Genomic DNA, 22788 nt, shown 5'->3' on the forward strand with positions numbered 1-22788 from the left:
CAAGAGCGAAACTCCATCTCAAAAAAATTAAAACATAAAAATGCAAAAATTAGCCAGGCCTGTTGGTGGGCACCTGTAATCCCAGCTACTCGGGAGACTGAGGCAGAACAGCTTGAATCTGGGAGGTGGAGGTTACAGTGAGCCGAGATTGTGCCATTGTACTCCAGCCTGGGAGACACAGACAGACTCCATCTCAAAAAAATAAATAAAAATAAAAAATAAAATCACTTCTCAGGCCCTCTCAGCCACCTCCCTTGTATTCATCTGCCTGGCACTTTCCCTCCCAAGTGTGTTTCTCTTTTGTTACTGCTACCACGTGGCAGTCTTCACCTCATGATGAAAGGCAAACTGGACCCAGCATGGTGGCTCATGCCTGTAATCCCAGCACTTTGAGAGGCTGAGGCAGGAGGATTGCTTCAGCCCAGGAGTTTGAAACCAGGCCAGGCAACTTAGTGACTCTTGTCTAACGAAAACTTTTTAAAAAATTAGCTGGGCGTGGTGGCGTGCACCTGTGGTCCCAGCTGCTCAGGAGGCTGAGGCAGGAGGATCACTTGAGCCCAAGAGGTAGATGTTGCAGTGAGTGGTGGTCACGCCACTGCACTCCATCCTGGGCCATAAAGTGAGACTCTGTCTCAAAAAAGAAAAGGCAAGAAGCAAACTGGGCTGAACATAGTGGCTCACACCAGTACTCCCAGAACTTTGGGAGGCTGCAGGGGGAGAATCACTTGAGCCCAGGAATTTGAGACCAGCCTGGGAAACAAAGCAAAACCCGTCTCACAAAAGCAAACTGTATGTCTTTCATCTTATGCAGAGTAAACCCAGAGCCCTCACCATGGCCCACAAGGCTCCCTGGCCTCCCCCTCTGTCCCTCTCGCTTATCTGCCCCAGCCACACCCACCTCCTGGCTGCCCTTGAGCCTCCCGGCTGCTGCCATCTCCTGGGCTATGCCCCTGTGGCTTCCTCTGCCCCAATTATTCTTCCTCCAAAGGATCTGGGCTGCTCCCTCTCTCAATTTAGGTCTTTGGTGAATGTCACATCAGGGAGGCCTTTTCTGGTCACCCTCTTTAACTTGCAACTCACTCCAGAACTTTCTCTGTGCAGAAAAGAGTTAACCTGGCAGGTTCTACCCCAGACTGCTGTCTTTAGACAGGCCTGGGTGCACAGCTGGTCCTTGGCTGGGAACTTGGGTGTCAGGAGGGGTCTTATCACTTCCTGATAGAGTGGCTCGCTGTGTCTATCTAGGCTGTTTGTGCAGGCCCAGGCCTTCCTTCTGGGAGCCTGGCATTTTGGTATGTGTTGGAGAAAAGGTGCTCTTGTAGCTGCCCCCATGAAACCGAGGGCGCCGAGGCTAGGATCAGAGTATCCCTGGCTGACATTTCACACATGTCACCATGATCCACTGCTGGAGGAATCAGGTGTGGCCTCTGGAAGTGCATGCCTGGTTTCCTGAGTTCACTCCATGTACCTTTTCTTTTGGCTGACTTGGCTCCATATCCTTTGATGAGAGTAAATCAGAGCTATCAGTGCAATTGCATACTGATTCCCAAGTCCTAGAGAACCATCAAACCTGGGGTGCTCTGATTCCCAAGTCCTAGAGAACCATCAAACCTGGGGTGCTCTCTGATTCCCAAGTCCTAGAGAACCATCAAACCTGGGGTGCTCTGATTCCCAAGTCCTAGAGAACCATCAAACCTGGGGTGCTCTGATTCCCAAGTCCTAGAGAACCATCAAACCTGGGGTGCTCTGATTCCCAAGTCCTAGAGAACCATCAAACCTGGGGTGCTCTGATTCCCAAGTCCTAGAGAACCATCAAACCTGGGGTGCTCTGATTCCCAAGTCCTAGAGAACCATCAAACCTGGGGTGCTCTCTGATTCCCGAGTCCTAGAGAACCATCAAACCTGGGGTGCTCTGATTCCCGAGTCCTAGAGAACCATCAAACCTGGGGTGCTCTGATTCCCGAGTCCTAGAGAACCATCAAACCTGGGGTGCTCTCTGATTCCCGAGTCCTAGAAAACCATCAAACCTGGGGTGCTCTGATTCCCAAGTCCTAGAGAACCATCAAACCTGGGGTGCTCTCTGATTCCCAAGTCCTAGAGAACCATCAAACCTGGGGTGCTCTCTGATTCCCGAGTCCTAGAGAACCATCAAACCCGGGGGTGGTCTCGGGGACCCCCGGCACACTGTCCTTCTCAACTCTTTTCTCCTCCTCAGCACTCACCACCATTGGGCATCCCATTAATATTTTACCTGTTTACCTTATCATCTTGCCCACACCCCAGGTTCCACCCCAACCCTGATCTGCACAGTATTCCCAGCTGCACCCATAGAGACCCACAGAAGATGCTAGGGGAGTATTTCCTGAATGACACCCGTAACAGCTTTATTTTCAAAGGCGGGATCCCTCCCCGGGCTTGTGATGGGACGGCGCTATGGGCCCGAGCAGCAGAGCTGTGCAGGAAGGAGTAGGCAGGGGCGGGGCAGCTGGCCCGGGAGGCTGGCAGGTCCCAGAAGACACCTCACACGGGTTCCATCTGCAGCTCCTCCCCGTCCACAGCCTCAATCTGGTGGAAGGCAGCATGGGAGCCGATGACCACCAGGGTGGCTCCTGCAGGAAAGCCGGCAGCTCAGGGCCATGCTCCTGTACCTGGCCCCCACCATCCACCCCAGCTGCTCAGACCCTGTACTCACCCAGCACCCAGAAGACGGCCGAGCCCGCACCAGCCAGCCAGAAGAAGGGGAAGGAGATGCCTCCAGCCAGAGCGTACTGATGCGCTGGGCTCACCTCTCGGCCTGAAAGCAGATGGCATTGGGGCGCTGTTCCGACCCTTCATGCCCTCTCCCAGAGTAACCCCTGCTGCCCCCCAACAATCTGTATAAGCTTCAGGTCCTCGGGATCAAATCCAAACTCCTCATGCCAAGGCCCTCCAGGTCCTGGGGTCACCCTGCTCCCCTGGTGTCCTCACTGCCCTCCAGAACACAGCACACCGTCCTCGCCTGCCTCAGCCCCACGCTCTGCCCTCTGCCCCACATCCTCCAGGAAGTTCCTGGGATCCCAGCTTCCTGCTCCCTAGACTAGGGCTCTCCTGCTGCAACCCTCACGCAGACCAGGGGTCTCAAACTGGTGGCCCAAAGGCCAAATCTGACCTGTGGATGTGTGTTTGTTTTGAGATGTTTTACAAGGATGTGATTTGTGGCTGGCAAAGTGAATGATTTCACATAAAAATACCAACTTCACGCTTCCCATAGAAGTCTCAGGGATGGGGTCTGCATGCTCTGGTGCCTGTGCTGCAGGCGCTCCCTCCCCCTAAGCCCGTCATGCACATAACTTGCAGGCCCCTGAAGAGCCTGGCCTTCAGGTCTACCTGACAGCCCAATCCCAACTCCCTGACCCCACTCCAAACCTTGATTTTCCCCTGGGGGGAATTTCCCCTGGCATTTTGTTCTCCCAGTGGTCCTTGGTACTAGTCTGGGAACCACATGAAACACACTCCTCAGCTTCCCCAAGTTCCAAGTTCTTTCTGGTCACATCCCAGAAAGCAGGAAAAGAAACGGGAACAGATCTAGGCCAGTGTAAGTTCGCCACCTGGTGTCCAGTGTGGGCACCTGCAGCTGATGCTTGCCGCAGAAAGCGGCAAGGGGAGGAGAGAGGGGAGGAGTCATGTGGTTTGAAGAGGAGTAGGTTTAAGGCACAGCAGCCAGGTGGAGCCTAGGTTTGAGGAATAGCAATTTGAGGGGGCTGAGACTCGATGGGAGCATCGGTTGTGTCTGAGATTTTTAAAGGATCAGGTTTGGGAGATCTAGTGTACATCTAGGCTTCGGCGGACTTGGGTTTTGAAGGACTTGGATTTGGGGTCTGAGGTTTGCATTCCAAAAGACCAAGATTCGAGGGACCAAGGATTCATCTGGGCAGGGGGTTTCTCACCAAAAAGCACAAGCTTGGACTGCAAGGTGCGCAGATAGAGAATGTAACAGGCGCCGAAAAAGACAGCCAGAGCCACCAGCAACATAGGGGACGTCACCCTGGAGGAGGAGTGCAGGGAGGCAGCGGTTAGGCAGCTGGGGCTGGTCAGCCAGGGAGCCCTGGCCTTCTCCACCGGCGGGAGGCAAGCTACATTCTGGAGACCAGGGAGGGCCAGGTGACATTCAGTCACACTGCATCCTGGCCAGGGTGATGGTGGGGTAGGGACCTGGCCCTTTGGTGACAAAGTAGGTCTAGCAGAGCCAATCCTTGGGGGCGGGGCCGGCCTGGGCGGTGAGAGGAGGGGCCTGGGCGGTGAGGGGAGGGGCCTGGGCGGTAGGAGGGGGGCCTGGGTGGTGAGAGGAGGGCCCGGGCGCTGAAGGGCGGGGCCTGAGCTGTGAGAGGAGGGGTCCACCCGGTCGGGGCTAGTGCGGGTGCAGGGCCCGGGATGCACTCACACGCAGTACAGGATGAGGCCCAAGAACACGAACACATAGTTGCTCTGGTAGTACTCCACGTTGCGTACGAGGCGCTGGCACAGCTCGCCCAGGTTGCGGGGCCGTGAGAAACGCTGCTGGTCCACGAAGGTGCCCCACGGCCGGATAGTCGCGCGGCGCCGCTCCAGCCACTCCCGGCCTGCACCGGAGGGAATCAGCTTCGGCAGCAGGGTCCTGCGAGGGGTGGGGCCGGGTCAGTGGTGGACCGGGATGGAGCCTCAGACCCCCGCAAAAGAAGGGGTTTAAGGGGGCTTGGACTCCCTCCCGGGACCCCAGATTACTGAATCGCAGGCGGGGAGGGGGGTAGGGGCCCAGACGCCAGGGTCCCATTAGAGGAGACCGGGGCCAGCGCTTGTGCGTCTCGGGGCTGGGACTCCGGGCACTCGAGGGAGGAGGGGGCCAGGGTCCCGGACTCCCGGGCCTCGGGTCCGAGGGCCTAGAGCCGGCTCGCTCACGTGGCGCTCAGCCCTTCCGCCTCGACATCTTTCTGCTGGTCCTTCTGGGCTGCCATGTCTGCGTCGTGAGGGGTAGAGCTGCTGTAACCAGCCCGGTACCCTGCAGACCCCGCCGGCCCCGCCCGAGGCCGGCCCCACCCAGCGGAGTCGACGTGGCGCCGCTCGGGAGCAGCTGGGGACTGTAGTTCTGCCGCCGATCATTGTGGGAGTTGTAGTCCTGACGGTGGCTGGGAGGGTGGGCGCCATGATGGCGGTCTGACTCGCAAGACACCTTGGGAGATATAATCCCAGAAAGTGACGGCGCGCACCTCTGGGCATTGTGGGACCTGTAGTTTCAGGAGGGTGCAGGTGCGCTGTCAGGAAAGAGGGCGTTATGGGAGCTCTAATGGCAGAAGAGGGTGTTGTGTACTCTCCCAGGCAGGGCACAATGGGGACCGTGCAGAGCTGTCGTTCTGACTCTAGAGGGCATAAAAAAACAACTAGAGGGCTTGCTAAAACAGACTCCTGGGCCCCACCCCAGATGTTCTCATTCAGCAAGTCTGGGGTGGAGCCCATAATTCGCATTTCTGAGTTCCCAGGTGATGCTGATGCCGCTGGTCCATGGACCACATTTTGAGTAGAAAGATTTAGAGAGTTTGTGGGAATTGATTCCTTCCTCAAGAGATTGAGGCTAGTGAGTGGGTCATGGTTGCTGGAGGGGTATCTGAGGTTGCCCCCTGCCCCACTTTGTGGAGTCCCAAAGATGAATGAGTTGGGACTAGGGACACCTCCGCACCGCCACCACCCCCCCCCCACCTGCAAACACACACACCTTTGGACAGGAGGGAGTGAAATTGGGAAAGAGAAAAGGTTGGGAAGTTTTGTGGGTTTTTCTGGGATGGAGTCTCACTCTTGTTGCCCAGGCTGGAGTACAATGGCACAATCTCAGCTCACTGCAACCTCTGCCTCCTGAGTTCAAGCGATTTTCCTGCCTCAGCCTCCCAACTAGCTGGGATTACAGGCGTGCACCACTATGCCCAGCTAATTTTTTGTATTTTTAGTAAAGACGGGGTTTCACCATGTTGGCTAGGTTGGTCTCGAACTCCTGACCTTGGGATTCGTCCACCTCAGCCTCCCAATGTGCTGGGATTACAGGCATGAGCCACTGTGCCTGGCCCCAAGTGACTCTTTTAGGCCCAGGTCTTGTCTTCCAAGATCTACGGCACTTCAGGGTTTGTGCTTGGAAGCCTGCTGGAAGGCGTTCCCAGGAGGTGGGGGGAAGATGGCCCTGTCCAAGGGGCTGGTGGTGCAATAGGCAGGGAAGCCCTTTGCAAGGGCCCCACACTGAAGATGGAAGAGTTACACTTTGAAGATCAGATTGGCTAGTTACTATTTATTTCCTCTTTGTCACCCCCAGGCTTTTAGTGGAATCGGGTTTTCTTTTTCATTTTTGAGATGGAGTTTCGCTCTGTTGTTCCAGCTGGAGTGCAGTGGCACAATGTCTGCTCATTGCAACCTCCGCCTCCTGGGTTCAAGCGATTCTCCTGCCTCGGCCTCCTAAGTAGCTGGGATTACAGGTGCGTGCCACCATGCCTGGCTAATTTTTGTATTTTCAGTAGAGACAGGGTTTCATCACGTTGGTCAGGCTGGTCTTGAACTCCGACCTCGTGATTCGCCCACCTAAGCCTCAGCCTCCCAAAGTGCTGGGATTACACGCGTGAGCCATCGCACCTGGCCTGGAATCAGGTTTTCTAACTAGGATTCAAACTTGAAAATCCTACTCCTTTGACTGCGGGGCCGGGTGTGGTGTCTCACACCTGTAATCCCAGCACTTATGGGAGGCCCAGGCGGGCGGATCACTTGAGGTCAGGAGTTCAAGACCAGCCTGGCCAACATGGCGAAAGCCCATCTCCACTAAAAAAAATACACATGCCTGTAATCCCAGCTACTTGGGAGGCTGAGGCAGGAGAATCATTTGAACCCAGGAGGCGGAGGTTGCAGTGAGCCAAGAGCGTGCCACTGCACTTCAACCTGGGCGACAGAGTGAGACCCTATCTCAAAACAAAACGCCAAATGAGGAGTGCACGATTACCCCCGAGCAGGAATAGGGGAGCAGCATCTGAATTCAAAGGGCCAGAGCAGCAGAGGTAGCCCTTGGAAGAACCTCCATGGAAAGACAGAGCTTGGAGAATAGAATTGGGACAGAGCTCCAGCTGCCTCTTCCATGGCCGGCTGTGGGAGATCCAGGATTAACTTTTGATATGAGAGCTATTGGGTTTCCTTATAGGAACTGAATGAAAGCAATTTCATTCCAAAACCCACTGGTCTTTGTTCTGAGCGGAGAACATAGCGGCAGAGGCCTGGAGGTATCGAACAGCATGGGCCATGGTGGGAGATGGGGTGGGGGACAGTGGAGTCTGAGGGGCAAGGACATTGCAGGAGGGGCCCTAGGAGTGGGAGGGTCGGGGGGGGACTTTGAATAAGGGAATTTCAGGAGATGGGGCCTGGACACAGGGGCAATGTGGGAGAGGAGGGCCTGAGGCAGATACATCATGAGAGATGGTGAGAGATGGGGTCCCTGAGAGAAGGGGCCTTTGGCAGATGGGCCCTGAATTAGGGGAGTAGGCGGGTGGTGTGCTGGGAGATGAGGGAACACCCAAGAAGATTGTGAGTTCCAGGCAGGGTGTGGTGGCTCACGCCTGTAATCCCAGCACTTTGGGAGGCCAAGGTGCGCGGATCACTTAAGGCCAGGAGTTCGAGAGCAGCCTGCCCGACATGGTGAAACCCCATCTTTACTAAACATACAAAAAAAAAAAAAATTAGCTGCGCGTGATGGTGCGCGCCTGTAATCCCAGCTACTGGGAAGGCTGAGTCAGGAGAGTCACTTGAACCCAGGAGGCAGAGGTTGCAGTGAGCTGTGACTGTGCCACTGTACTCCAGCCTGGGCGACAGAATGAGACCCTGTCTCAAAAAAAAAAAAAAAAAAAAATGGATCCCTCCAGCCTGAGGCCTCCTCCCTGCCTCCTGGGATCCCCAAGGAAGTGGTGCTGGGAGAGCAGGAAGACCTTAGTGCATTCAGCCAGAAACCTGGGGTCACTGTCCCTGCTGTGTGACCTCAAGGAAGGCCCTCCCCTCTCTGGGCCTCAGTCTCCCCACCTGTCTATGGGAGCGTCTCTTCCCTTGCACCAGATAGATAAAGCAGTATTTGTGGGTTTCCTAGGAGAGGTCTGGGCTCATGTAGCCCCTACCGGGATCAGACTGTACCTTGGGGTCACGAGGGGTGTCCAGCGCACGTGGCCGCTGCCCTCCAACTGCCTTTCCCCCTCAGATTTGGAAGCTTCTCCCTCAGCCATTGTCTTGTGCGGTGGGTGTGTACATGCACTTGCACACTCACCCACTCACACTTGCGCTCAGCATCCCGGCCACCCAGACACTGGCATTGGAAGGCAGGTAGGCCCAGGCCTGGCCCCAGCCCCTCCTCTGACTTGCCTCCCTGGGCTGTGTTAGGAAGACTGCCTCGAGAGAAATGGATTCACTGCCCCACCAAGGTGGCGAAAATGAAGATGAAAAGGACTGACAATTCCCAGTGGAGAGGGGATGTGGAGCAGCTGCTGCTTCCTTACGCTGTTGGACGCAGAATGGCACTCGAACTTTGGAAAAGGTCTGGCAGCGTCCATGAAAGCTAAACATAGTCTATCCCATGAACCAGCGATTCCACTTCCAGGCACGTGCGTACCCAACAGAATGCACATCTGTCATTAAAAGACACAACTAGAGGGCCGGGCGCGGTGGCTCACGCCTGTAATCCCAGCACTTTGGGAGGCCAAGGCGGGCAGATCACAAGGTCAGGAGTTCGAAACCAGCCTGACCAACGTGGTGAAACCCCATCTCTATTAAAAACACAAAAATTAGCTGGGCGTGGTGGTGCGTGCCTATAGTCCCAGCTACTCAGGAGGCTGAGGCAGGGAAATCACTTGAACCCAGGAGGCAGAGATTTCAGTGAGCCGAGATCGTGCCACTGCACTCCAGCCTGGCGACAGAGCAAGATTCTGTCTCAAAAAAAAAAAAAAAAAAAAAAGGCCGGGCGCGGTGGCTCAAGCCTGTAATCCCAGCACTTTGGGAGGCCGAGACGGGCAGATCACGAGGTCAGGAGATCGAGACCATCCTGGCCAACACGGTGAAACCCCGTCTCTACTAAAAAATACAAAAAAAACTAGCCGGGGGCCGGGCGCGGTGGCTCAAGCCTGTAATCCCAGCACTTTGGGAGGCCGAGACGGGCGGATCACGAGGTCAGGAGATCGAGACCGTCCTGGCTAACACGGTGAAACCCCGTCTCTACTAAAAAATACAAAAAACTAGCCAGGCGAGGTGGTGGGCGCCTGTAGTCCCAGCTACTCGGGAGGCTGAGGCAGGAGAATGGCGTGAACCCGGGAGGCGGAGCTTGCAGTGAGCTGAGATCCGGCCACTGCACTCCACCCTGGGCGACAGAGCCAGACTCCATCTCAAAAAAAAAAAAAAAAAAAAAAAAAGACACAACTAGAGGGCTGGATGCGGTGGCTCGTGCCTGTGATCTCAGCACTTTAGGAGGCTGAGGTGGGTGGATCACTTTTTTTTTTTGTTTGTTTGTTTGTTTTGTTTTGTTTTTTGAGACGGAGTCTCACGCTGTTGCCCAGGCTGGAGTGCAGTGGCGCGATCTCGGCTCACTGCAAGCTCCGCCTCCCGGGTTCCCGCCATTCTCCTGCCTCAGCCTCCTGAGTAGCTGGGACTACAGGCGCCCGCCACCGCGCCCGGCTAATTTTTTGTATTCTTAGTAGAGACGGGGTTTCACTGTGGTCTCGATCTCCTGATCTTGTGATCCGCCCGCCTCGGCCTCCCAAAGTGCTGGGATTACAGGCTTGAGCCACCGCGCCCGGCCACTTTTGTTTTTTTTTTGAGACAGAGTTTCATTCTTGCCCAGGCTGGAGTGCAATGGCGCGATCTCAGCTTGCTGGAACCTCCGCTTCCCAGGTTCAAGCAATTCTTCTGCCCCAGCCTCCCAAGTAGCTGGGATTACAGGCATGTGCCACCATGCTCAGCTAATTTTGTATTTTTAGTAGAGACAGGGTTTCTCTATATTGGTCAGGCTGGTCTCGAACTCCCAACCTGAGGTGATCTACCTGCCTCAGCCTCCCAAAGTGCTGTGATTACAGGCATGAACCACCGCACCCAGTCTGTTTTGTTTTTTTCTTTTTAGATGGGGTCTCACTCTGTCACCCAGGCTGAAGTGCAGGGGCGTGACCTCGGCTCACTGCAACCTCCACCTCCCAGGTTCCAGTGATTCTCCTGCCTCAGCCTCCTGAGTAGCTGGGATTACAGGTGCCTGCCACCACACCCGGCTAGTTTTTGCATTTTTAGTAGAGACGGTTTCACCGTGTTGGTGGGTGGATCACTTGAGGTCAGGAGTTCGAGACCAGCCTGGCCAACATGGCAAAACCCAGTCTCTACTAAAAATGCAAAAACTAGCCAGGCGTGGTGGCAGGCACCTGTAGTCCCAGCTACTTGGGAGGCTGAGGCAGGAGAATCGCTTGAACCCAGGAGGTGAAGGCTGCAGTGAGCTGAGATGGTGCTACTGCACTCCAGCCTGGGCGACAAAGCAAGACTCCGTTTCAAAAAAAACAAAAAACAAAAAACGACATGACTAGAATGTTCCTGTCCCTAGCAGCACCAATTGTAATAGCCCCGAACTGGAAACCCCAAAGTCCATCAACAGGAGAATAGACAAGTTGTGTTATGGAATGATAAGGAAGGGGCCACAGATACAGGTGACAATATGGGTGACTCCTATAGACATAATGCTGAGAACAAGGAGCCAGACACAGAGATGACATGCTGTAAGGTTTCGTTTGTATGAAGCTCAAGAACAGGCACAACTGACGTGTGGTGACAGAAACCAGATCAGCTCTTGCCTCTGGAGGGGAGGCGACTGGAGGGCTCCAGTGAACTTTCTGGGTGGAGGGAAAGGTTCTATGCCTTGATCTGGGTGGTAGCTTTGCATATGCAACTTTTTTTTTTTCTTTTTTTTTCCTGAGACGGAGTCTCACTCAACCTCTGCCTCCCGGGTTCAAGCAATTCACCTGCCTCTGCCTCCCGAGTAGCTGGGATTACAGGCATGCACCACCATGCCCAGCAATTTTTTTTTTTTTTTTTTTTTTTTTTTGAGATTGAGTCTGGCTCTGTCGCCCAGGCTGGAGTGCGGTGGCCGGATCTCAGCTCACTGCAAGCTCCGCCTCCCGGGTTCACGCCATTCTCCTGCCTCAGCCTCCCGAGTAGCTGGGACCACAGGCGCCCGCCACTTCGCCCGGCTAGTTTTTTGTATTTTTTTTTTAGTAGAGACGGAGTTTCACCGTGTTAGCCAGGATGGTCTCGATCTCCTGACCTCGTGATCCGCCCGTCTCGGCCTCCCAAAGTGCTGGGATTACAGGCTTGAGCCACCGCGCCCGGCCTATTTTTTATTTTTTTTGAGACAGAGTCTCGCTTTGTCGCCCAGGCTGGAGTGCAGTAGCGTGATCTCGGCTCACTGCAAACTCCGCCTCTCAGGTTCACACCATTCTCCTGCCTCAGCCTCCCAAGTAGCTGGGATTATAGGTGAGTGCCACCATGCCCGGCTATATTTTGTATTTGTAGTAGAGACGGGGTTTCACCATGTTGGCCAGGCTGGTCTCGTACTCCTGACCTCAATTGACCTGCCCTCCTGGGCCTCCCAAAGGGCTGGGATTACAGGCGGGAGCCACGGCACCTGGCCTGCAGATGCAACTTTAAAATCATTGAGCTGTAGCCTTAAGATGTGTGCACTGCACTGTATGAAAGTTTATCTCAATAAAATGAGAGAATAGCGTAGCGACCTAGAACTTTGGACAGCCTTGGTTCAAATCCCAGATGTGTCTCTTCTTAGCTGTGTGCAAATCACTTCTCCTCTCTGTGCATATTTATTTATTTATTTATTTTTATTATTTTTTTTGAGACGGAGTCTGGCTCTGTCGCCCAGGCTGGAGTGCAGTGGCCGGATCTCAGCTCACTGCAAGCTCCGCCTCCCGGGTTCACACCATTCTCCTGCCTCAGCCTCCGGAGTAGCTGGGACTACAGGCCCCCACCACCTCGCCCGGCTAGTTTTTTGTATTTTTTAGTAGAGACGGGGTTTCACCGTGTTAGCCAGGATGGTCTTGATCTCCTGACCTCGTGATCCACCCGTCTCGGCCTCCCAAAGTGCTGGGATTACAGGCTTGAGCCACCGCGCCCGACCTCTCTGTGCATATTTAATGTGCACCTTGTGCAGAGTGCTTAGAAGTGGGCAGAGCACATAGCGGGCACTCAGTGAATCACTGTCATCACCATCATCAGCAGCATTGTGTCCCCTGGGTCCTACTCCTATAGGAGAGGCTCCCAGTCACCATCCCACATCTGCTTCCCCTCCCTTTCCCCTGTTCTGATTCCACAATCCCATCGCCGGGCGAATTCAAGCTGCTCTGAGTTTTGTGGAGTTGAAAACTCGGTGATTAGATGGCTCTGAGATTCGGTGACTTTCAAGCCAGTGCCAGGCTAATTTCCTGAGGTTTTGAGAATCGCCTGGCAACGCGCCCCAGCAGAGGGGATGCCATCCCGGCCACAGTCCCTGTCCAGAAAGCAGGCACGACACACACACTGCTTCTCTCTCCCCACTGATATATTTGATAATTGTCCAGAACCAGAGACAGCATCAGCCGAGGGGCTGAAAGGGAGTAAAAAAGAGCCCAGGGAGGTGGCTGGGGCCGGAGAAATGGATAGAGGGGTGAGGAAAGGGAGAGAAACTGACACAGAAAAGAGAGAGGAGAGAGGCAGGGGGCAGGGGAGAGATGCCAGCCAGAGTAGGGGTGTCAGGAGATAGTGGAGGGGGTGGGGGCCAAGGTGGGGCCATGGGGAGAGAGGGCTCCTCCCCGCAGAATACAAAATGGGGGGGACTGGCAGGGGTGGTCCTGGGCTTGGGGGACAGGGAAGAGACGGGCGATGTGGTGGGGCTGAGGTCAGTAGTAGGTTTCCTTCTCCACCCAACCTGGAGAGACAAAGAAGGAAAGAAAGAGACAGAGTAAGAGATGGAGAGAGATAGGCAAGGTGAGCCACCCAACAGAGAGAGGGACAGAGAGGGAGAGAGACAAGGAAACCACACAGACAGAGACCCGTGAGAAGACAGAGCGGAGGCCTGGAGAGATGGGAAGAGAGAGAAGAGTGGGAACTGGGCGGCAGAGCCATCCAGCAGGGCGAGGGGAGCCTGGGACCAGCCGCCTGAGACCCTGCTGTCCCCCGCCCCCCTTGGCCGCTTTGCCGAGCCCCCTCACCCCCTGGGTTCCTGCGCAGGATGAGTTTGCGGATTTCGTCGTAGACGAAGATGAGGAAACTGTAGGGGAAGGCACAGAACCACCAGCTGGGCCTGTGGAGGGGAGAGCAGGAGGGCTTGAGTGCGGGGCTCTAACGAGAGGCAGAGCTTCAGGGGACAGGAGGGGACGTGGCGGGGACGCGGTGGGGCAGTCTCCCAGGACCCTTCGTGCTCACAGGTGGAGGGTGCCCTGGGTAGGGCTGGGGCCTGGGGTCTGCGGAGTAACCCGTGGTAGGAGCAGCCCATGGGGGAGACTTGGGGGCATCAGAACGGGGACTGCAGTGGGGACACCAGGGGAGGTGGGGCCTGAGGTTCAGACTGAGTCTAAGGGAAGGCTCCGTGGCAGGTGCTGGTGTGGGCAGGGCTGGGGGCAGCGGGGCACTCACTTGAGAGGGTACATGCGCAGGGCCACATCCATGCCAGGGCAGTAGGACAGGAAGGCAGCCAGGGCCGTCTCCTCAAACAGTCCGAAGATCAGGATCTTGTTCCTGGAGGCACAGAAGGGCAGGGCTGGGCCCAGAGAGCACCCACCCTGCACACGCCACCCCGCAGAGACAGGGAGAGGCACAGTGCAGACACCCAGAGACAGCGGGACAGACACACAGACAGAGGCAGAAACACAGGAAGAGAGACGGAGATGGGGAGACATGCCCCGACAGAGAGAGACAAAGAGGCAGAGCAATGGGGACACAGAAAGAGACAGAAAGACAAGGACACAGAGACAGACACAGAGGTGGACAGACACAGAGACAGACACAGACAGGGACAGACACAAAGACAGGGACAGACACAGACACAGAGACAGACACAGAGATCAGGACAGACACAGAGATCAGGACAGACACAGAGATAGGGACAGACAGAGACAGGGACAGACACAAAGACAGGGACAGATACAGACAGACAGGGACAGACAGAGAGAAGCACTGGTATAAAAAGAAAAGGACAGGAGCACCTCCACCACACACAGAGGCTGAGAGAGAATCAAGGACACACAGGATCCCTTGAGAGAAAATCAGTGCAGTGGCAAAACCCAAAATGGGCTGGGCATGGTGGCTCACATTTGTAATCCTAACACTCTGGGAGGCTGGGGCGGGTGGATTGAGACCAGCCTGGGCAACATGGCAAAACTCTACTAAACATACAAAAAATTAGCCGAGCCTGGTGGTGCACACCTGTAATCCCAGTTACTTGGGAGGCTGAGGCACGAGAATCGCTTGAACCCGGGAGGTGGAGGTTGCAGTGAGCCGAGATCGTGCCACTGCACTCCAGCCTGGGCAACAGAGCAAGACTCTGTCTCTAAATAAATAAGCAAACAAATAAATAAATAAATAAATAAATAAAAATTAGCCATATATGATGGTGCACGCCTGTAGTCTCAGCTACTCAGAAGTCTGAGGTGGGAGGCTCACTTGAGCCCAGGAGGTCGAGGCTGCAGTGACCTATGTATGATTGCACCACTGAACTCCAGTCTGGGTGACAGAATGAGACCCTGCCTCAACAAAACAACAAAAATCCAAAGCAAGGACACAAGAGGAAGTACACAGACAGACAGACAGACACTTGGACAGGACGGATGGCTGTACAGCCGCCGTGTGCCCCCAGCCCTCACTTCATGCCCTGCTGGAAGACCGAGTTCCTCCGGGTCTTGCAGATGATCAGATCTGCCCACTGGACGACTACGATGCTCACAAAGAAGGCTGTGTGGCAGGTGAACTCCACCACCTTCCTCTGCTCGTATGTCTGCAGGAGCGGTGACCGGGGCATGGGACATCAGTCAGTGGCACTGCAGCCCTAGCCGCCACCCCGACGTTCTGGTGCTCTTTGACCCACCCCATCCTGCATGGGGTCCCCAGGGCCTCCGGTGTGTCTTCCTTCTGCGGGCTCATGGTCCCAAGGGAGGAGGCAGGAGATGTACAAGAAAGGAGAAAGGTTAATGGTGACCTCACCGTCCACCAGGGGCCAGGAGGATGAGGACCCTGTGGTCCTCCCAAGGATAGACAGCAGCTGGACTTTGAAGGGACAGACAGAGGCAGGGAAGAAGGCCCGGCAGGGCAGACAGCTCAGGCAGTGGGAGACAAGGCTCCAGATGGGCTGGGCAGGGGCATCCAGGAAGCCCCAAGTGCCCAGCAAAGGCCTTGACACTGCCATGGGGGACTGAGGAGCCATCGTAGGAAGTGGCCATGCATGGCTGGGACAGCTCGCCCCGGGCAGGAACACAGCACCCTGCCCCACTCACCCACTGCTGCCCGTAACTGTCCTCCAGGTCGTTGACAGTGCGGTCATCCCAGTTTAGCCGGATGCCCACTAGGTTGCCAGGCAAGAAGCCATTTTCTGCCAGGATCACAAAGTAAGAGAAGAAACCACCGAGAGCCTGGATCATTCCTGGAAGGAGGAGAGAGGAAGCAGAGGAGAGGCTCAGGTCGGGGCCAGCAGCCAGCCCAGGGCACCTCGGAGGGCCCAGCAGCCCCCTTGGAGAGGGAAGTGTGCCCCTCTGGCCCTGTTATCTGGACACCGGTTCCCAGAGGGCGACCTGAGGTCTCACTTGGTGGTGAGGCCCTGAGATGGGTGGGCCACCTGGGACAGGGGCTTTGGAGAGGGGACTCTCCCAGAGGGATAACCCGGAGCCCCTCTCCCACCCGACCCAGGCCACCTAAACATCATGAATTCTTGGGGGATCCCCAGCTTGAGCTCCCAACACAGGAATGACCTCCCTGGGCCTAGGACCACCGCCATGAAGCCACTGCTTGCTGGGACAGCCCCCAAGTGTGGCTGCTTCACACCTCTGGGGCTCTGCACACATCGGCAGCAGAGAGGAGGAGGTGGAGAAGGATGGGGTGCAGACCCCGCCCTCAGATAGCTCACTGGCTGGTCCTGTCCACGTCTGCTCCCCTGAGTCAACGCCAGGGTCCCAAGCACCCACGGTGGGCCAGGCACTGCTCTAGGCCTGGCATTGGGCCGTAAGGAGATGGAGTCCCCAGTGCCTCACCGATCTGCCCATAGGCCATGCTGATGAGTCTCTCATTGACCAACTTGTCCGTCCGTGGGTTCCTGGGCTGTCTCTTCATGATGTCACTTTCAGCGGCCTCGTATGCCAGTGAGATGGCAGGGACCTGGGTGGAAGAGGCCAGGTGAGCCGGGAAGGGGAGGACTCCACCCTTCTGGGCCCCAAGGGTGGCCGCCAGGACTCACCATGTCAGTGCCCAGGTCAATGCAGAGGATGGTGATGGTGCCCAGGGGCAGCGGGATGTTGGCCATGATGAACAGCAGGAAGGGCGTGATCTCTGGGATGTTGCTGGTCAGGGTGTAGGCGATGGACTTCTTCAGGTTGTCGAAGATCAGGCGGCCTGTGGCACGGGCGGGCTCAGAGCAGGCACCCATGCCAGGGAGCTCCACTCCCTCTGCTCCTCCTCCGCCCCCGTCTAGCGTCCTTTTCTACCTCCTAGCCTACCCACCATTTTTTTCTTTTTGGGACAGGGTCTTACTCTGTTGCCCAGGCTGCAGGGCAGTGGCACGATCAGGGCTCACTACAACCTCGACTCCCAGGCTCAAGTGATCCTCCCACCTCAGCCTCCCGTGTAGCTGAAACTACAGGCACGCGCCACCACGTCCAGCTAATTTTTGTATTTTTAGTAGAGACAGGGTCTCTCCACTTTGCCCAGGCTTGTCTCTAATTTCTGGGCCGTGATTCCACCTCAGCCTCCCAAAGTGCTGGGATTACAGGTGCGAATCTCCACACCAGGCCTCTCACCCACCCACCTTTCCACGTAAACATCCAACCACATCACCTTTGTCGAAACATTCTGGAAATAACCACTCTGGAAGATGGTTTGGGAGTTTCTATCAAACAACCCCCACCCCACCGACCCAGTAATCTGACTCTTAGGTTTTATACCCGAGAGACAGGAGGACTGTTTATGCCCAGCAAAAAGCAAGTACAAGAATGTTCATCATAGCACCACTCATCACAGCCAAAACCCAGAGTCAATCTCACGTCCATCAACAGGTGAGGGATGAATAAACCACTGTTGCACTCCAGCCTGGGCAACAGAGTGAGACCTTGTCTCTAAATAAATGAACAAGTAAAAAGATTAGCCCATAACTAAAGAGGTCAATCATTAAGAAAGAACAGGCCAGGCAGGCCGGGCGCGGTGGCTCAAGCCTGTAATCCCAGCACTTTGGGAGGCCGAGACGGGCGGATCACGAGGTCAGGAGATCGAGACCATCCTGGCTAACACGGTGAAACCCCGTCTCTACTAAAAAAAATACAAAAAACTAGCCGGGCGCGGTGGCGGGCGCCTGTAGTCCCAACTGCTCGGGAGGCTGAGGCAGGAGAATGGCGTGAACCCGGGAGGCGGAGCTTGCAATGAGCTGAGATCCGGCCACTGCACTCCAGCCTGGGCGGCAGAGCGAGACTCCGTCTCAAAAAAAAAAAAAAAAAAAAAAAAAAAAAAAAAAAAAACAGGCCAGGCGAGGTGGCTCACGCCTATAATCCCAGCACTTTGGGAGGCTGAGGCGGGTGGATCATGAGGTCAGGAGATCGAGACCATCCTGGCCAACATGGTGAAACCCCATCTCTACCAAAACACAAAATATTAGCTGGGCGTGGTGGCGTGCGCCTGTAGTTCCAGCTATGTGGGAGGCTGAGGCAGAAGAATTGCTTGAAGCTGGGAGGCGGAGGTTGCAGTGAGCTGAGATCATGCCATTGCACTCCAGCCTGGCAACAGAGCAAGACTTTGTCAAAAAAAAAAAAGAAAGGAAGGAAAGGAGGAAGGAAGGAAGGAAGGGAGGGAGGGAAGAAGGAAGGAAGGAAGGAAGGAAGGAAGGAAGGAAGGAAGGAAGGAAGGAAGGAAGGAAGGGAGGGAGGGAGGGAGGGAGGGAGGGAGGGGTAGGCTGCCTGCGGTGTGGCTGCTTTGATTGCTTTGATGGCTCTTGCGTAGCAATAAGAGCCTGAGCCACTCCCACCTGATATTCTCGTTCCCTGCATTGTGCTCTTCTCCACAAACTAGTGGTTTCTCGTCCTAAAATATTTATGGATGAAATGATGACTTAAATGTGCATCAGCATAATCCAGTGTGTGTTCCAGGGGGTGGGGAAGAAACAAGGTGTGCCGTGCGCTGATGGCCGCTGCAGCTGGGAGGGAGGCGCAGGGGCCCACTGTGCCTTTGCTCTACTTTTGGGTATATCTGGAATGCCCTCTGATGGAAGTTATTTTGTTTGTTTGTTTGTTTGTTTGAGACAGGGTCTCGGATCTCTATCTCCCAGGCTGGAGGGCAGTGGCACTATCATGGCTCATGGCAGCCTTGACCACCCAGGCTCAAGCGATCCTCCTGCTTCAGCCCCCCGAGTTGCTGAGACCACAGGTGTGTGCCACCATGCCCTGCTAATTTTTTAAATTTTCTGTAGAGACCAGGTCTTAATTTGTTGTACAGGCAGGTCTTGAACTCTTGGGCTCAAGCAATCCTCCCGCCTTGGTCTCCCAAAATGCTGGGATTACAGGCGTGAGCCCCCGTGCCTGGCCCCTGACGGAAGTTAGACATTTCTTCCCTCCCTTCAGAGAGGCCTTCCATGTCCACCCCATCTGGGCAGGACTCTCATTATTATCTATTGCAGCGACCTGCTTTCTTCTGGGCATATATCACAATTTGTAATTACGTATCTGTTAACTTGTTTAAGGCTGTCTCTACAGCCCCATGAGAACAGGGATGGTGCCTGCTCTGCTCACAGCTGCCTCCCAGCTTCCAGCATGATGCACAAGATTCGGAAGGAGCGGATGGCTGTATCTGAGACAGTGTGTGTATTGTGTATGCATAAGATGCCTTGGGGAGGCCAGGCATGGTGGCTTACACCTGTAATCCCAGCAAATTGGGAGGCCAAGGTGGGAGGAGTGCCTAAGCCCAGGAGTTGAAGTCCTGGCTGGGCAAGGTGGCTTATGCCTGCAATCCCAGCACTTTGGGAGGCCGAGGTGTCGGGATCACTTCAGGTCAGCAGATCAAGACCAGCCTGGCTAATATGGTGAAACCCCATCTCTACTAAAAATACAAAAATTAGCTTGGTGTGGTGGCATGCACCTGTAATTCTAGCTACTCGGGAGGCTGAAGCAGGAGAATCGCTTGAACCCAGGAAGTGGAGGTTACAGTGAGCCTAGATTGTGCGCCTGTACTCCAGCCTGGGTAACAGAGCAAGACTCTGTCTCAAAAAATAAAACACTAGCCTGGGCAACATGGCGAAACCCCATCTCTACAAAACCTTAAAAATCAGCCAGGTGTGGTGGTGCATACCTGTAGTCTCAGCTACTTAGGGGCCTGAGGCAGGAGGATCGATTAAGTCCAGGAGGTGGAGCCTGCAGTGAGCCGTGATTGTGCCACTGCACTTCATCCTGGGCGACAGATTGAGACCCTATCCCTGCCCCCACTCCCCGCAAAAAGATGTCTCTTGGGGGGATAAGAAGATGTTAACCATGGTTTCCTCTGGGACATAGGAAACAAGGGCTAAGGACATTTAACCTGTTACTCTGGGCTCAGCTTTGCTGTTTGAATTCTCTTTTACCATGAACTGCTTTTTACACTAGAGACATTTCAAATAGGAGAGAGAAATTGCAAGAAAATCCACCAAGGCATGAATCGTGATTATTTCTGGATGGCGAGGTTATGGGTAATTTGATTCCAATTTTTTCCTGAATGCCCTTTTGCATTTGTTTATAATTATCATGAATTAATTTGATGATCAGAATAAATCTGAATGTGAACCAGCCCTTCTGTGGCCTCGTCCGGGCCTGTCAGGAGGTGGTGCCTGTGGGCTCTGTGGCCTGGGCTCCCAGTGCCCCCACCTCAGCAGCAACACCAGCCTCAGACCCAGCCCCTCACACCGCCTTGCCTGTGTACAGGTTCCTCTGCCTATGACTCCCTGGCAGTAGTCTATGTGGACGCCACAGCATGGCCCCTGACTTGGCTCAGCCATCCCTGTACACTCTGGGAAGCTCCCTTGACCTGCAGCCCAGGCTGGCAGAGGGGCCCCCTGAGGCCTCCCCCAGGGTCCCTGACTTCCCTCTGGTTTGGCTTGAGAATTTTTTTTTCTTTTTTTTTTTTTTTTTTTTGAGATGGAGTCTTGCTCTGTTGCCCAGGCTGGAGTTCAGTGGCGCAATCTTGGCTCACTGCAAGTTCTGCCTCCTGGGTTCACACCATTCTCTCCTGCCTCAGCCTCCCGAGTAACTGGGATTACAGGCACACGCCACCACGCCTGGCTAATTTTTTGTATTTTTAGTAGAGACGGGGTTTCACCAGGGGTGTTAGCCAGGATGTTCTCGATCTCCTGACCTTGTGATTCACCTGCCTCAGCCTCCCAAAGTGTTGGGATTACAGGTGTGAGCCACTGCGCCCAGCCGATAATATTTTTTAAAAGTCTCCAAGTCAGCTTCACCCACCAGATGGGACCTGGGCTGGATGATGTGGGGACCCTGAAATATGTCAGCTCAGTCCTGCCCAGGGGAGCTTCTGACCCCACAGGGAAGGAAGACAGATAAGGACAGTCTCAAGCTCCTCCAGGGCCAAGGGGGCTGTGGTCTCTGCCACACATCCCCCTGCAGCCCTGGCCAGTTCCCCTTGCTGGTCTCAGGCCTCTGGCAGTGACCCTGGTCTCCAGGGCCAGCCCTGGCCAACTCACCCTCCTCTACCCCCGTGACGATGGAGGCAAAGTTGTCGTCCAACAGGATCATGTCGGCTGCCTGCTTGGAGACATCAGAGCCAGCGATGCCCATGGCCACCCCAATGTCGGCCTTCTTCAGAGCGGGGGAGTCGTTCACACCATCCCCAGTCACAGCCACAATTGCACCCTGGAGGGAGAGAGGGTAAGGATGACACCCAGAGGCCAGGCCCCAGAGTCTCCTCCCTCAGATCCAGAAGCCCAAGACCCCAGCCCCGTCCTCCTTCAGACCCAGGAGTTCAGGTCCCCAACCTCCTCTTCCCCTCAGACCTAGGAGTTCAGGCCCCCAGACCTTCCTCCCTCAGACCTGGTCATCCAGACCCCCAGACCCTCTTCCCTCAGACCCAGGGGTCTAGGCCCCCAGCCTCCTTCTCCCTCAGACCCAGGAGTCCAGGCCCCCAGCCTGTCCTCCCTCAGACCCAAGGGTCCAGACCCCCAGTCCCTCCTCCCTCAGACCCAGGAGTCCAGGCCCCCAACCTGTCCTCCCTCAGACCCAGGGGTCCAAGCCCCCAGCCCCTCCTTCCTCAGACCCAGGAATCCTGGCCCCCAGCCTCTCCTCCCTCAGACCCAAGGGTCCAAGCCCTCAGCCCCTCCTCCCTCAGACCCAGGAGTCCAGGCCCCCAGTCCCTCCTCCCTCAGACCCAAGGGTCCAGACCCCCAGTCCCTGCTCCCTCAGACCCAGGAGTCCAGGCCCCCAGTCCCTCCTCCCTCAGACCCAGGAGTCCAGGCCCCCAGTCCCTCCTCCCTCAGACCCAAGGGTCCAAGCTCCCAGGCCCTCCTCCCTCAGATGGAAGGGTCCAGGCCCCCACCCCCTTCTCCCTCAGACCCAGGAATCCAGGCCCCAAGCCCTCCTCTTTCAGACCCAAGGGTCCAGGTCCCCAGCCACCGCCTCCCTGATACCCAGGAGTCCGGGCCCCCAGCCCCTCCTCCCTGAGACCCAGGAGTCCGGGCCCCCAGCCCCTCCTCCCTCAGACCCAGGAGTCCAGGCCCCAAGCCCCACCTCTTTCAGACCCAGGAGTCCAGGGCCCCAGCTCTCCTCCCTCAGACCCAAGGGTCCAGGCCCCCAGCCCCTCCTCCCTCAGACCCAGGAATCCAGGCCCCGGCCTCAGTGAGGACCCAGGAGTCAAGGCCCCGTCCCTCTCTCTGCGGGAGCGCAGCACACCTGTCTCTGACAGCCCTCCACAATGATGAGCTTCTGCTGGGGGGATGTGCGGGCGAAGACGATCTCGGTGTGATTCTGCAGGATCTCGTCAATTTGCTCGGAGGTGAAGTCCTTGAGGTCAGTGCCGTGGATCACACAGGCCTTGGCATCCCTGGGAAGAGCAGAGAGGGTGATGGCTGAGGTCAGGGTGTGTGAGGAGTGGCACAGTGAGCCCTGAAGCACAGAGAAACAGAGGGGCCAGCTCCACAAATAGGAGAGCCAGAGGACCAGGGGCTGCGGGAAGGGGCCTCTGGGGGAAGCAGGGGAGAAGGGGGCTACTGCAGCAGGGCATGCAGGCAGACCTGAAGAGGGACTTCCAGGCAGTGCATTTATGTATGTATGTATGTATGTATTATTATTATTATTATTATTATTATTTTGTTTTGTTTTGTTTTTGTTTTTTTTGTTTTTTGAGACGGAGTCTTGCTCTGTTGCCCAGGCTGGAGTGCAGTGGCGCGATCTCGGCTCACTGCAAGCTCCGCCTCCTGGGTTTACGCCATTCTCCTGCCTCAGCCTCCTGAGTAGCTGGGACTACAGGCGCCCGCCACCGCGCCCGGCTAGTTTTTTTTTTGTATTTTTAGTAGAGATGGGGTTTCACCGTGGTCTCGAT

General features: G+C 55.7%; 2 protein-coding genes and 1 long non-coding RNA gene across 5 annotated transcripts in view; 1 reads left to right on the top strand and 2 right to left on the bottom strand.

The window, feature by feature from the left end:
• Positions 1-2355: 2355 nt before the first annotated feature.
• On the bottom strand, positions 2356-5051 carry RABAC1 (Rab acceptor 1). 2 transcript variants are annotated; one of them, XM_005589418.4, is made up of 5 exons: positions 4912-5051; positions 4418-4630; positions 3924-4021; positions 2690-2791; positions 2356-2606 (listed from the first exon to the last, which is right to left on the bottom strand). In XM_005589418.4, the coding sequence occupies exons 1-5, from the start codon at positions 4965-4967 to the stop codon at positions 2518-2520; spliced, it is 558 nt and encodes a 185-aa protein (XP_005589475.1). In that variant the 5' UTR covers positions 4968-5051; the 3' UTR covers positions 2356-2517. The 2 variants fall into 2 exon arrangements, with proteins under 2 accessions (XP_005589475.1, XP_073879870.1); XM_074023769.1 differs by lacking the exon at positions 3924-4021.
• Positions 5052-12571: 7520 nt separating this feature from the next.
• Positions 12572-22788, bottom strand: part of ATP1A3 (ATPase Na+/K+ transporting subunit alpha 3) — a 31611-nt gene continuing 21394 nt past the window's right edge. For both annotated transcript variants that reach the window (XM_005589417.4, XM_045379495.2), the window contains exons 15-23: positions 22140-22290; positions 20939-21107; positions 16469-16623; positions 16266-16389; positions 15516-15661; positions 14889-15019; positions 13663-13764; positions 13239-13330; positions 12572-12955 (exon numbers count right to left, since the gene is read on the bottom strand). In XM_005589417.4, the coding sequence (XP_005589474.1) occupies positions 12927-12955; positions 13239-13330; positions 13663-13764; positions 14889-15019; positions 15516-15661; positions 16266-16389; positions 16469-16623; positions 20939-21107; positions 22140-22290 (1099 nt within the window). In that variant the 3' untranslated portion in view covers positions 12572-12926. The remainder of the gene's footprint in view (positions 12956-13238; positions 13331-13662; positions 13765-14888; positions 15020-15515; positions 15662-16265; positions 16390-16468; positions 16624-20938; positions 21108-22139; positions 22291-22788) is intronic.
• Positions 13771-14791, top strand: LOC135968511 (uncharacterized). The gene is made up of 2 exons (XR_010583373.1): positions 13771-14009; positions 14078-14791. It is a non-coding gene; the product is annotated as an uncharacterized lncRNA (long non-coding RNA).

The sequence above is a fragment of the Macaca fascicularis genome, chromosome 19 (assembly GCF_037993035.2).
Source record: "Macaca fascicularis isolate 582-1 chromosome 19, T2T-MFA8v1.1".
NCBI classification, from domain to species: domain Eukaryota; kingdom Metazoa; phylum Chordata; class Mammalia; order Primates; family Cercopithecidae; genus Macaca; species Macaca fascicularis.

Excerpts from the sequence above, each read along its gene's own strand:
- RABAC1 (XM_005589418.4), bottom strand. The coding sequence starts at position 4,967 with ATGGCAGCCCAGAAGGACCAGCAGAAAGATGTCGAGGCGGAAGGGCTG. Across the intron at positions 4,631-4,911 it reads GCGGAAGGGCTGAGCGCCAC|GACCCTGCTGCCGAAGCTGA; the intron begins GTGAGCGAGCCG and ends CACCCCTCGCAG. Across the intron at positions 4,022-4,417 it reads GGCCTCATCCTGTACTGCGT|GGTGACGTCCCCTATGTTGC; the intron begins GTGAGTGCATCC and ends CTCCTCCTCCAG.